Consider the following 13,654-nt stretch of genomic DNA (forward strand, 5'->3'; position numbering starts at 1 on the left):
AGAAATATCAGTCCAGCCCCAAGTATTTGGAATCTCTAGACAGGTTGTCCAAGGAATTGACTATGTATGATAAAACTATTAAAGATAGAAAAATCAAGAAATTCAATAGAGATATTAATGATTATGATAAGGGACATCCTTTCCAAACACAGAGAACTGTGAGATTTCAAGATAACGTCCCTAATGTGAACAAGGGTAGGACCAGAAAAAGACCCAGGTCTATATTAAAAAATAGAGACCAACTTCACACCAGTACCTCAGGGGAGGAGTCATCTTACACTGACAGTGAATGTGGAACAACAGCCAACTCACCACTTAAAAAGAAAACTAATACCCAACACCCTTTCAGCATGGGAGGAAACCCAGAGGGGGGAGGGGAACATAGAAACAAATACATCTACAGATTCCATGACAGGATTAATACAAGCACTGTTGAAGTAACAACCACTGATTTTAAAAATGTCCTGAATCTATCTGATCATGGTCTTACAGATGACCAGCAGCAAGTTTTGAATAAAGGATTAAACTTTGTTCCCAGTTTTTTCTCTGATGAATATCAAATCTCATTAGATGTCATTGACTTTTGTCGTAGACTTAATCTTAAACTGTTTTTTTCTGAACAGGATAGTTCTAGTACTCAAAGATCTACTGACTTTACATTTTATAAATCTACCTTTCAGCCCCCTATGAATAAAAATGTAGCCATTTTTCAACAGGCGGTGTTGAAAAATTTACACTTCCCCCTTTTTGAAGCTCCAATTAGTGCAGATAATATCACCACTGCGGAAAGGGTGGCACTATCAGAACTTCGAGCCAATCACAATATAGCCATTCTTCAAGCAGATAAGGGTGGAGCAGTGGTCATTTTGAACATGGACTACTATGTCAATGAGGGTTTACGACAACTGTCGGATGGTCATTGTTATATGTACATGGGGATTGATCCCACTAGTAAATTTAAACAAGAGATTGACTTATTCTTACAATCTGCATTGGAAGAGGGTATCATCACTCAAAAAACTGTTCAACATCTACAGGTCAAAGATCCAGATAAACAAATCTTATATTTGCTTCCTAAAATACACAAATCTATTACACATCCCCCAGGAAGGCCAATTGTCTCTGGCCATGGCTCCCTTACTGAACCACTCTCTGCATTTTTAACTCAATTCCTCAAACCTTTACTTCCATTGGTCAGGGCTAGAATCCAGGATACAACCCAATTCTTGAAAATCATTGAGGATACTCAGCTTAAGCCTGAATGGTTGATGTGTACATTGGATGTAAAATCTCTTTATACCAGTATACCACACTGGGCCGGGCTTCAAGCTTTGGAATATTGGCTTGCCAAGGCTGAACTTTATCCTCCAGGCTTTAACACTCTGCTTATTTGCTTGACCGAACATGTCCTCACTAAAAATGTGTTCTATTTCCAAGGGGATTATTATTGGCAACTGCAGGGTACTGCCATGGGGGCTTCTTTTGCCCCAATTTATACAGATCTTTTTATGGCCTACCTGGAAGAATGCCTCATCTACAATCCCCTACACAACATATATCTGGTAGAAATGGACATATGGAGGAGATATTTAGATGATTGCTGGATGGTGTGGCGTGCTGATGCAGATTATCTCCAAGAATTTTTGGAATATCTCAATAACAATATTTGGGGCATTGAATTCTCTATTACATCAAATAGGGATATGATAGATTTTTTGGATGTCACTGTATATCGTAACAGTGACCACACACTTAACACCAAAATCCATCGGAAATATCCCCAGTTCAACACTTTGTTACATGCAAGGAGTATGCATCCACGTCACACCATCCGCAACATTCCTAAATCTCAATATTTGAGAATACGGAGAATTAATTCTTCTCATGAGGATTACACATATGCAAAGGTTGATTTACAATCCAGATTTTTGGACAGAGGTTATTCCATTTTTGATATCGAATCTGCCAGAGTTTGGTCAGATAGGCAGGAAAGGAACACATTGTTGGAATATAGGGAGAAAAGTAAACATCCTAATTGTCAAAACATTAGACTCATCACCACTTTGGGCAAAAATCATAAAACAGTTGGGCAAGCGGTGAACAACAATTGGAATATCCTGTTAGCCAATGAATTTTTGAGGGGTATCCTGGATAACCAGTGCTCATTTTCATTTAGACGAGGAAAAACACTGGGAACTTTGTTTTTCCCATTATAAGCAGAGAGAAAGTGGTGGAGCAAAATATAAACAACTTACCATGACGGGGGATGAATTATTAGGAACATTTTGATGTGGACATTGTATTTCATGTGCTCAAGTTAACCAGTTAAAACAGTTTACAAGTTCTAACACCAGTAAAGTATATGATGTTAGAGTCTTTGGTAATTGTTCCACCAGTTGGGTTATTTACTTGGCAACATGCCAATGCAAATCATTTTATGTTGGCAAAACATCACGTTCATTGAGAATCAGAATTGGGGAACATCGGAGTGATATTCGTAATCATAAAATGTCCAATGCCCTTTATTTACATACTATCAAACATCCGAGTGCCAAATTTATGTTTACCATTATAGATAGAATTACTGGAAACAGAAATAACCAAACAGGTTGGCAAGGAATATTAAGCCACAAAGAAAAGTACTGGATTACACATCTTGGTGCACTATTTCCACCTGGTCTGAATGACCATTTATGATTTATAAATTTATGACAGTTATTGGGTCATGTTTTGGACACATAGTATAACACATTTGGATTGATCTTGTTACCAATAACACCCTTAATATTCATTTTACTAGGAATATTCATTCCAGATTATTGTAGGAGGCAAACACAGTTTATATTGTTATATATATTTTTATATATTTTTGCCTTTGTCATCATCTTGTATATTTTATTGGGATTATTATTTTGTTTAAATGTATATATATATACATCTATGTGTTTTGGTTGTATACTCTTTAATTCTACTGTGTTAATTCACTTTTGTATTAGGAGCCCAAAGCACATTGACTCTTTTCCTATTGGTTAGTAGCATTATATATACTGATGTCTGGTTGTGGTCCATATGTCTGTATTTTTCATACTCACTGAAGAAGGCGTGTGCCGAAACTAGTATGAGTAACTGAAGGTTATTTTGTGTGGGACATTTTTGTCCGTTTTTTACCTCACATTAAACTGTGGAACTACCATGCTGGCCTTTTGGTGTTTGTTCTGAAGTTTGGTTGGCCGTGCATGCTGTACGAGCGAGGACTGGTGTTTTGTGGTTCGTAAGGAAACTCTGTCCTGATGGAAGATTATAAAAGGCTGGACAACCATGAGAGCCTGTAGTTCTGAAACTCTACGAGCTGAAGTGATAGCCAGAAGGAAAGCTGTTTTCCAGGACAAATATTGCAAATCTGATGAGGCAGCTGGCTCAAAAGGAGGCAAGGTCAGTTTTTCCAGAATGAAATTAAGATCCCAAGCAGGTATTGGTTGTTTCCTTGGAGGTCTTAAATTCTTAGCCCCTCTGAGGAACTGTCTTAAGAGAGGGTGAGAGAATAAAGGTGGATCAGTGTTGTATTCTGCAGAAATGGCTGAGGCATGGATTTTGATGGAGGAGAACGAAAGTCCACTGCTTAGCAGTTCTGCCAAATATTGTAGTATTTGAGGTAAATTCAGTTTTCCAGGTTCCTGGCCCTTTTTTTCATTCCAGACACAAAAACGTTTCCATTTTGCAGAGTAAGCTTTTCTAGTTGATGGCCTTCTGGCCTCCAAAATGACATCCTGCACCTCCTTGGAGAGTAGGGCCTGCTGTGATGCTAAGGAATCTTCCATGCGGCTAGATTGAGTGTTTTTAGCTGACTGTGAAGAGTTTTGAAGCTGTGCTGAGTCAGAAGAAGAGGCATTAGAGGCAGGGTCCATGGTGGGGAATGCGTCAGACTCCTCAGGAGTGGGTACCAGTGTTGCCTTGGCCAGTCCGGAGCAATGAGGATCATCTTTGGTCTGTCTGCTCTGGTCTTCAATAGGACTTTGGGCAGCAGAGGAAGAGGCGCGAAGGCATAAACTGTCATTGATGTCCAACTGAAAGAGAGAGCATCCACTCTCCAGGCCTTTGGATGGAAGATCCTTGAGCAGAATTTTATCAATTGATGATTTTTGTGGGAGGCAAAGAGATCTATGTCTGGCCTTCCCCATTCTTGGATTATTTCTGTAAAAACTTTTGGATGCAACTTCCATTTGTGTGGATCTGTCATATTCCTGCTTAGGTTGTCTGCCAGCATGTTTTCCTTGCCTGCCAAGTACTGTGCTTGTAGTTTCATTTGTAAGTCCATGGCCATGTTCCAAAGTGACATGGCCAGTCTGCATAGGGGGTAAGAATGTGTTCCTCCCTGCTTGTTTATGTACCACATAACTGTGGTGTTGTCCGTTCTTATCAATAGTTGACCTGGTTGTAGAAGGTCCTTGAAAGCTATAATAGCATTTATTACTGCTAGCATTTCTTTTTGATTGATGTGAAGGTGCTTTTCTTTTTGGGACCATTTGCCCTGAATGCACCCGGTCTGTCATGTGCCCCCCCCAGGCGTAGTCCGAGGCGTCTGTTGTGATGACTTGATTTGCTTGAGGCTTGCTGAATGGAAGACCTGTGTTTGTTTGGCATGCTTGAGCCCACCACAGAAATTCCTTTTGCAGACATGGAATTAGTGGTATTATTGTTTCCAAACTGTGGCTGTGTTGAGACCATATGTTTTTTAGGTACCATTGTAGTTTTCTCATATGCAGCTTTGCACATGGGATTAATAAGATGCAAGATGCCATGAATCCCAGAGCCTGCAGGATTTTCCTTGCAGTCAGCCTGGTGCAATTTGCCAGTGTTCTGAAGTATTGAATTAGTTGCCCCTGCTTCTCTGGCGTGAGGTAGGCCATCTGGGTGTTTGTGTCCAAATTGGCACCCAGGAAAATTATCTTCCGAGAGGGTATTAGCCTTGATTTCTCTTTGTTGACTGTGTATCCCAGAGAGTTTAATAACATTATTACATAAGCCAGATGTTTCAGAAGAATGTGCTTGCTGTCCACTTGGATCAGGCAGTTGTCCAAATAAGGGTATATTTGTATCCCTTGAAGTCTGCAGTAGGCAATTACTGATGCCAGGCATTTCGTGAATACTCTGGGTGCAGTATATAAGCCAAAGGGCAATGCAGAGAATTGATAATGGGTTGAACCTGCAAGAAATCTGAGGTATCTTCTGCAATTTTGTCTGATTGGGACATGCAGGTATGCCTCCTTGAGGTCCAATGTTACCAGCCAAGACTCCTTGCCCAGCATGGGAAGAAGTTGCTGTAGAGTGAGCATCTTGAGTTTTGGTATGAGTAGGAATGTGTTTAGGATGGAAAGATCCAAAATAGGTCTCCAATCTTTTCCCTTCCTTTGCACCAGAAATAGCCTGGAATAAAAACCTTGACCTTGTTCGTGTGTAGGTACCTCATGAATAGCTTTCATGTTTATGAGATCTGAAATTTGCCTTTGTGCCTCTGCCCTTTGATTGTTTGGCAGGTTTGGCATGCCTCTCATTTTTGGAAGGGTATGAAAATGGAATTTGTAGCCTCTGTTTATAATGTCCAGGATCCATTTGTCCTTTGTGACAACATGCCAATTTTTTGAAAATAGTGCCAGCTTTCCTCCTAAGGGGGCTGCCATTTGAGACCTGGTTGGCATGCAAAGGAGAAAGTCATTGGGTTTGCTTTCTGAAAGATTGCGAGTTGTCCTCACCACCTCTTTGTGTAGGAGCTTGCCATTGTCTGCCTCTATACGATCCTTGTGATTGTCCTCTGCCCCTCGGGTGCCTGTATCTGCCTCTTTGGGGTCTGTCTGTGGCAGGAAAGGACCAGTTTTTGGAAGGCCAATTTCTACTAAAACGTGGGGGTTGAACCTGCAGAAATTCTTTCACAGTTTGCATTGATTTAGCCTTTTCCTCCATTTTCCATAATACTTCCTCAGAATTAGCCCCAAATAGTACATCCTTTTGAAGAGGGGCGTCTAGTAATTTAGCTTTGACATGATCAGGCAAGGCTTGTTCCTTGAGCCAGGCATGCCTACGTATGACTGAGCCTGTAACAGCAGCTCTACATGAGGCCTCTAGAGCATCAAAACCACATTGTAAGGTGTGTTTACCCACTTGTTCTGCACTATGCATCAAATCCTGCAACTCCTTCAAGTCTGGTTGTTCAGGTTGTGACATTTTACTTTTCAATTGTGATAACAAAGACTGTTGGTATTTTAGCATATGAAACTGGCAGTTTAAGGCCCTCATGGATAAGGTAGCCGAGGTGTATACCTTTTTTCCCCACCTTTCTAAGGATCTGGAATCTCTCTCGGAAGGTAATGGATTTTTGGCAATGGAGGCCTTAACTCCCTTGGGCCCTTGTGAGATAGTTTCTAGGTCAGCAGCATGGCTTTTGTATAGAAATTGGTGTGATTCAGGAACCCTGTAGTACCTGTCAGGCTTAACTGGAGCTGGAGGTAGAGAGTCCGGGTTAAGGCAGGCCTCCGAGTAAACATCATCTAGGATGTCCAAATCAGGAGGTATAGCCAGAGGCCTGTGCTGGGGTAACAAAAGAAATTCCCTGAGCCTTTTCTTGGAATCTGAATAATCCTGGCCTTCCCAGTGGAAGTGTTTCCTTAAGGTATGCAAAGTTTCCCCAAATGAGTAATCCTCAGGGGGGATACAGAAGGAATAGACTCCTCTGCATCAGAATCTTCAGAAGGGGAGTAAGACTGTTCCTGATCATCAGAGTGTTCTGAAATAATGGAGCCCTGATCAGAGGAGGGGGAATCTTCCTCCACTCTGGGCCTTTTGTCCGGAGGTGGCTGAGAACCTCTGATTAGAGTAATTAAATCCTCAGCCATTTTAAGCATCTGTTTCTTAGGCATGGGGCCTGGAGATGGGCCCTGTGTAGCTGGTCTCTTAGAGTGCATGGATGCTTTAGACTTGGTGAAAGCCTTGATGGGGAAAGAAGAGGAAGGTCTGAAGACACCTTGAGTGGAGGTGGACCTGTCCACATTCTGTGTTTCAACGCCAAGCGTGGCGTCGGTATCTGTAGTCGGGGTGTGGGCCGAGGAGCCTGCAACCTCGGGTACAGGAGACACCGCCAAGGATGTGTCGTCTGTAATCAGGGGCTGCGTAGGCACCTCGCTGAGAACCGGACGATGTGGAATCGGCTTTGGCGTGGTGTCGGTAGAGGCCACGGACCTCGAGTGTCGGTCCTTGTCTTTGCATTTTTTAGACAAAACCGGAGTCGGAGTATCCGACGACATAGTATAGTTAAATGCTTTCCCAAAAAAATGCTGGGCGAACTCCGCCCGATGCTTAATAGTGCGTTTGTTGAATGTAGCACAAAAGCGACAGACCGAGACGTCGTGGTCTGGGCCTAAGCAAGGAATACAGAGGGAATGGAAATCCTTATGCGGTATTTGCTTCCCACAAGAAATACAATTATTAACTTTGTCTGACATCGGTCTGAGGGAAGAAAAGTTTCTAACGGGTACTTAGCTTTTAAGAAGACTTCGGTTTCCAAATTTTCGTAATCTCAGGAGCTGGCCGACCGGCACTTGCAAACTGCTTCTGCTTCGGGCACCGCACGGCAAGAAAGACAGAAGAAAATGGCGTCGGCTGGTTCTTTTATACCCCTGTCGCACTGACGTCAGGGAAGAAGCAACGACAACCGACGCCAGACCTAGACTTTGGAATTCGGCCGACCGAGGACCCGCCTGATGGCAGGAGAACCCATCTGTTATGACTGCAGCTGTATGCACGATGAACATCATAAACCTCTTAAAATAAATTCTAAGATACAATAACTTGTAGGATATATATGGGTTGCACACCTAGGTTTACAAAGGCCCCACTGGTCATTAGCCTAGTATACACCTATGAATCTATGAACCTATTTGATTTTGATGAATTATATATCTAACAAGCAGACAACAGTGCACTACATGGATGTATTATATGTTAATGTGCGCCCCGGCCATAGCACTGACCACAGATAATTGTTAAAACCAAGCTTTTCCACAGCATTTACACAATCGAATAAATAAGCAGGTAACAAGTCTTTCGGCTCTTCCCGGTTAGGGGTCATCACAGCAGAGCTCAGGTCCGCTAATGATTGGCAGTGGATTTTTGAGTTGCCAGCCCGACACCCAACCTTCAAAGAAGGCACACCCATTAAATAAGCAGGTAAGAAGTAATGATAACAAAACATTCAGAATTAATTTATCTTACAGATTTTCTCTGCTGAGTAGTTCTAGGTTCAGCAAAACATTTCTGTTTCTTTAACTCATTCACTCCAATGGAACTCAGGAAGTCCGCACTGTAACTTCCAATGGGCGGAGCCTAAGCCTTTTGACAGAATCAAATTATGTTGTCACATTTCAAACAAATGTTCATATTTCTGGAACCATAGGGGTTATGAATGAAGTATAAATGGCAAACTCTTCAACACAAATTATTTTTATAGTGGTAGTATTCTTTAGGTTCTAGGTCTTAAACTGAAAGTTATTAGTCACAGTAAACACAGTAACTATTACTTTGTAATATTTTGTAAACAACTTACAATATCTCAGCAACCACTCAAGTTACACACATACTGTCAGCAGCATTTTATTCATCTAGCTGAAAGATTTCATATGAGGCTAAGGAGTTCTGTGTTATTTCGTTGTTGAGATATTTAGAAAAATGTGAAAATCAGTTCTATATAAATTACTATTATAAAAACAACAGTTAATGTCTATTTACCTGCATTAGACAGAGATCAAACATTAATTGCTCATAATATACTATATCAACCTGACCACACACCAATACTTTCCCAACTGATAATCCCCTATAACAATCTCAACTCCAGCTCATAAACTAATGACCAAAGCAATCAAGTCAAACAACTTTGCCGGTGACTGTCTTTTCACTAATACTGTAGGTAGGAACTGGAATATTCTTCCTACCGACATAACTCTGACTTCATCTTTGCCTCTTTTCAAACAGAAAATTAAACTTTACTTCCAAAACCACTGGCTCTGTTCCTGCAGCACACCTGACTAAATTATCTAAATTATTACTCTCTACTCCTCTACTCCCTACCTCTCCACTCCAACTTCCATTTCTGATCCTTCCTCTACTAAAACTATAAGTATTATACCTTTCTCTGTAAATTTGATGAACTTAAATAATTATATCTTTCTTAAAGTGGAAACTTGTTACTTTACTGTTTCTATACCTCCCTTGCAATGTTTTAATAATGTATTTTTCCTGTAAAAATTCTTTTTGATTTTGAAATGTAATAGTAGATAGTGGAGCTTTTCTCCTCGGGCCTCTGCTGAAAATGGACTTGCTATCCAGCCAGACTAGCCCGGTCAACAAATGTAAAATAAATAAATAAAATAAAATAAATAATGCATTTGAGTTTGCCATTGTGTAAGCATTCAGATGAAATCTTTTAAAACCTTGTACATAGCATGGTTGTAGAATTATTGATGCAAATATGAACAGGCAATATTTGACACCTAAAGGTGTCACTAGGAGTTAACTGCAGATGCATCTGGAGGTGTCACTCAGATGTAATGAGTTAATCCAGGGTAAAAGATACCATCATGGCATACTGTAACTTGTCTTCTAATGGAAGCCAGAAGTTGATATGAAAGCCCTAAACTTCCCAGTGTGGGCAAACTTTTAATGTTAATAAACAACTAACAATAAAGACTAATAAGAGTATGATAATTGTCTCCACAAAAAAAGCAGCAAACAGGCCAGGAACAACCGCCAAGGAGAAATTCAGCCAACCACTCGATAGGAGCAACAATATATATATACATATATATATATATATATATATATATATATATATATATATATATATTCATCCGATGAAGTTGCATTGTCAACGAAAACGTGGATTCATTTTGTGGCGTTAATAAAAGGAATTTCTCCTTGGCGGTTGTTCCTGGCCTGTTTGCTGCTTTTTTTGTGGAGTTTTTTGTACTTCAGCTATCCTTTTGGTTTAGTATGATAATTGTGTAAAACAAGTGTAATTCCCATAAACAGTACTTTGTCCTTAAAGACACATTTTCTTTAAAGAACTAACCAACAAATCTCTCTTTCTGTTCACAGTAAATTATCCTGTCAAGATGTAGGAACCTGAAGATAATAATCAAGACAAAAACAGAATCACTTTCCGTCAGCGTTCTAAATTTTTTCATCATACTAGTAATGAAATAAATACAACAATCTGTGCCTGCTTCATCTGTTTTTCTGTTGTATTTTCACAAGCTAAATTACATGTTGCAAATCCTGGAAACTTGTAAAGTATTCATTTTCTCTGGTACAAATTGAATCATGTTTTGTAATAAAGAATATTTGCTTTAGACATACTGCATCAACAGAACAGGCTGGTAAGCTTGGGGGAAGCACAGAAGTAACTGTCTTTAGACATCAAGTGTATACTTGCATAAAGCAAAATAGAATGTGTTTTCGTATTGTATCTTTATATACCCAAAGTAGCAAAGGGTGTCATATCTCAGACACATACATCCAACATCTAAGTAGATATGACTATGAAAGTCTTCACTAGAAGTACCTGTTTCCCAGAACTGGAACCTGTGTAATTTGGAAAAAATTCTAAAATGTCCTCAGTTGCTTGTAATATTAAAAACGTTGCCCCCACTGGTACAGAGGTAGAAAACACCTACTGTTATTGTACAGAAATATTAAAATAATGACTTGAATGGCATCTTAAATGGCAGAAAATATGGACTTTCAAAGGTTTCTACACTTAGCAAATGTGTGCAAGCTGCAAACTCTGCAAGTGACAAATGTGCAACTCTCAGAAGCATCACATGTACAGGAGGATGCCTAGAATGCAATTTACATAAGAAAGGTAGGTGACATCAGTTGTCTGTATGCGCAAGATTAATGCCTCCTTTTCAAACCTGCAGATGCAAGAAAAGTGCTGCTTTCCAGTGTCTGCACATTGTTAGATGTACATGGCTGGAGGGGAGTAAATAATGTATTTATTTATTTGCAATTTGATTACCGGGGAAGTCCACTGGGCTGAATTGACCCATTTTCAGTGGAGGCCTGGGGAGAAAAGCTCCAAGATGCATTATACAATTTAGATACAAATGATAGTTAATATTAAAGATCTTATGTAGAATAGTTACTCATAAATGCATTCAATATCATGCATAGTTAACAAATTCATTAAGCTTGAAGGTAGGGATCACACAGTTTCATTTGAGGAAAACAGATATGGGTTAGTGTGGAAACAGTTTACATACAAACCTTTTAAGAAAATGTAAATACGCTTTACATACACACATCAACAGTAGAATGCTATTTACAATATTTACAAGGTTGGGCTATGTGAGGGTAGCTGTAGGAGGTGAGAGCTTAGAGAGAAGCTATAGAAATTGTTGATATCTGAAATTCTTTACAGTATTAAATTCAACACATTTGAGAAACAACAAATATCAATCCATCCATCCATCCATCCACAACCCCTTTTCCCATTTTGCACATGGGGTCAGGGTGTCAATTCAGCAGTGATAATCATCTTGAGCCAAAGTTTACACCGCTGGGTGGCTTGCCCAAACATCAATAATGTACAGAAAAGCACAAGGCAAGTTTGCTCAGAATAATCAGGATTTTGTTAACTTTCCTATCACAGACAGCATGGCTAAGTATATGAAACAAAGTAGCTGGGAATATAATGTGGGCCAGTGTCAGAGATACACCAAGCTAATATCAAGTTCTGTCACCCAGTATGTGAAAGAACTGTATCTTTGATTTTTTTCCAACCTGCACACATAAGCGATTCTACTGACCTGTATCAGCTTATCATATCATATTCTACATACTCCTTTCTTCATGGTCAGGCTATACCAAAAATAATGTCCATTTACACTTTCCTTTTTTGTGAATTAATTACCTCAGAAAGAAATGAATTTAATAGAGCACTGTCTTTTAATGTGCTCACCATATGCAGAAATACACACAAGTAAAAATGTAGAAATAAGCAAACTGTTTATTAAAATATTATTTAGTCAACTGTCTTCCTTCACACATCAGAGAAAGTCTGCACCTACACAGTGCTGCCAACGTCCACTACTAGCTGATGTTGGAAGGGGGCATCACAGATCCTTTACTGATTCACACAGACAATAACATGTAAAGCAATGCTGTGCTACTCTGGAAACCAGAACTTCACTGTAATGGCTAATGAGACCAACTTATAACACATAAAGGACTCTTTAAAGGAATATGGGTTAAACATTGTTAGTGTATTAACCTAACAAAACCATGCTACTCTGTTCTCAGCATTCTATTTTATCACACCTTGCAAATCGCTACAGGTCTGTTTTGTATTCAACTTTTTAACTTTTCTCACAACCTTGAAGGAACACAAATATTAACATAATGATTATTAGTTTTGCTTCAGCTTTGTATCAATAAGTAATTTGTCTGAAATATATATTCCTAAGTAATAAAATCATTAAGCAACTGAGATGGTTTCATGTATTACTGCTACGCATAGTTTGAACTCAAGGCTCTTCTTTAACTGCATAATACCACAGCTGTTAATCTTATTATTTATGTATGCTTGTATGTCAACATTTACTTGTATCTTTTTTAACTGCTGTGCCTGATAGTGATCTAACTTCTGCCACAACTGTTCATTCATTCAGCTTCAGTGGAGCAGGAGTCATTTGAGGCATGGCAGTAGTCTAGGCAGACATGAGGGATTTTCAGTGTTCAGCACAAACTTCACCCCTAACAACTGATATGCATGCTCACAGATGTGAGTGCCTGCCATTCCTTCCAGGTGGCACAGTGGTGCAGCAGTTAGCATTGTCAACTCACAGCGAGAGGGTCTCCGGTTCGATTCATGGCTGAGGTGCCTTCTGTGTGGAGTCTGTTTGTCCTCCCTGTGTTCGTGTGGGTTTCCTCCAGGTGCTCTGGTTTCCTCCCATATTCCAAATACATGCAGTATGTGGATTGGACACTCTAAACTGGCCCTAGGTGTGAATGTGTGTGTGCGTGTGTGAATGTATGGTGCACCCTCTGAGGAGGGTTGGACCTTGGCCTAGCAACCTCAGTCCATAAAACCCATAACTGCTACAGACACAACAAGTGCTGAAGAGTGCTAGTTGCCTGATGTACCACATGGTATGACAACGGTAAAGAGAGAGAAAGGTGTGGGTCATCTCTCCTACACAGCATGCCAAGCAACTTTCTGTCTCTGTCCGGTAGGTGCTGACATTACAATGGTCTGGACCTTCTCCATTCCCCTCAGAATGAGTGAGATGGCAGTAGCCACTAACTTTTACTCCACCCGTGAGGTCCGGTCACTAGCTGATCCTTAGTTTCTTGGGGCACAATCATGGATTTCTCTCTCTGTATCAAGGAATTGCTATGTGTATTTGTTTTATACACATGTAGGACTACTGATATCAGCTGTACCCTCTCAGTCATGACCTGAAGTACCTACATCACACAAGTTTGTTTGTTTGTTTGTCTTTCGGCTTTTCCTGGTAAGGGGTCGCCACAGTGGAACTCCGGTCCACTAATGATTGGCAGTAGATTTTTACGAAATGCTGAGGTGCCAGCTCGACGCCCAACCTTC

General features: G+C 40.1%; 1 protein-coding gene across 3 annotated transcripts in view; it reads left to right on the plus strand.

Annotated features, from left to right (window-relative positions):
* The window catches only part of LOC122798611 (GATA zinc finger domain-containing protein 4-like), a 403,508-nt gene extending 393,182 nt beyond the window's left edge, over positions 1-10,326 (plus strand). For all 3 annotated transcript variants that reach the window (XM_044067689.1, XM_044067690.1, XM_044067691.1), the window contains one exon: positions 10,144-10,326. Coding sequence is in view for 1 of the 3 variants with exons in the window: in XM_044067691.1 (XP_043923626.1) it covers positions 10,144-10,146 (3 nt within the window). In the remaining 2 variants the exon portion in view is untranslated. The remainder of the gene's footprint in view (positions 1-10,143) is intronic.
* The last annotated feature ends 3,328 nt before the right edge of the window (positions 10,327-13,654 follow it).

This window comes from Protopterus annectens, chromosome 3.part1, assembly GCF_019279795.1.
Source record: "Protopterus annectens isolate FY-2018-M chromosome 3.part1, PAN1.0, whole genome shotgun sequence".
Classification (NCBI taxonomy): Eukaryota; Metazoa; Chordata; order Ceratodontiformes; family Protopteridae; genus Protopterus; species Protopterus annectens.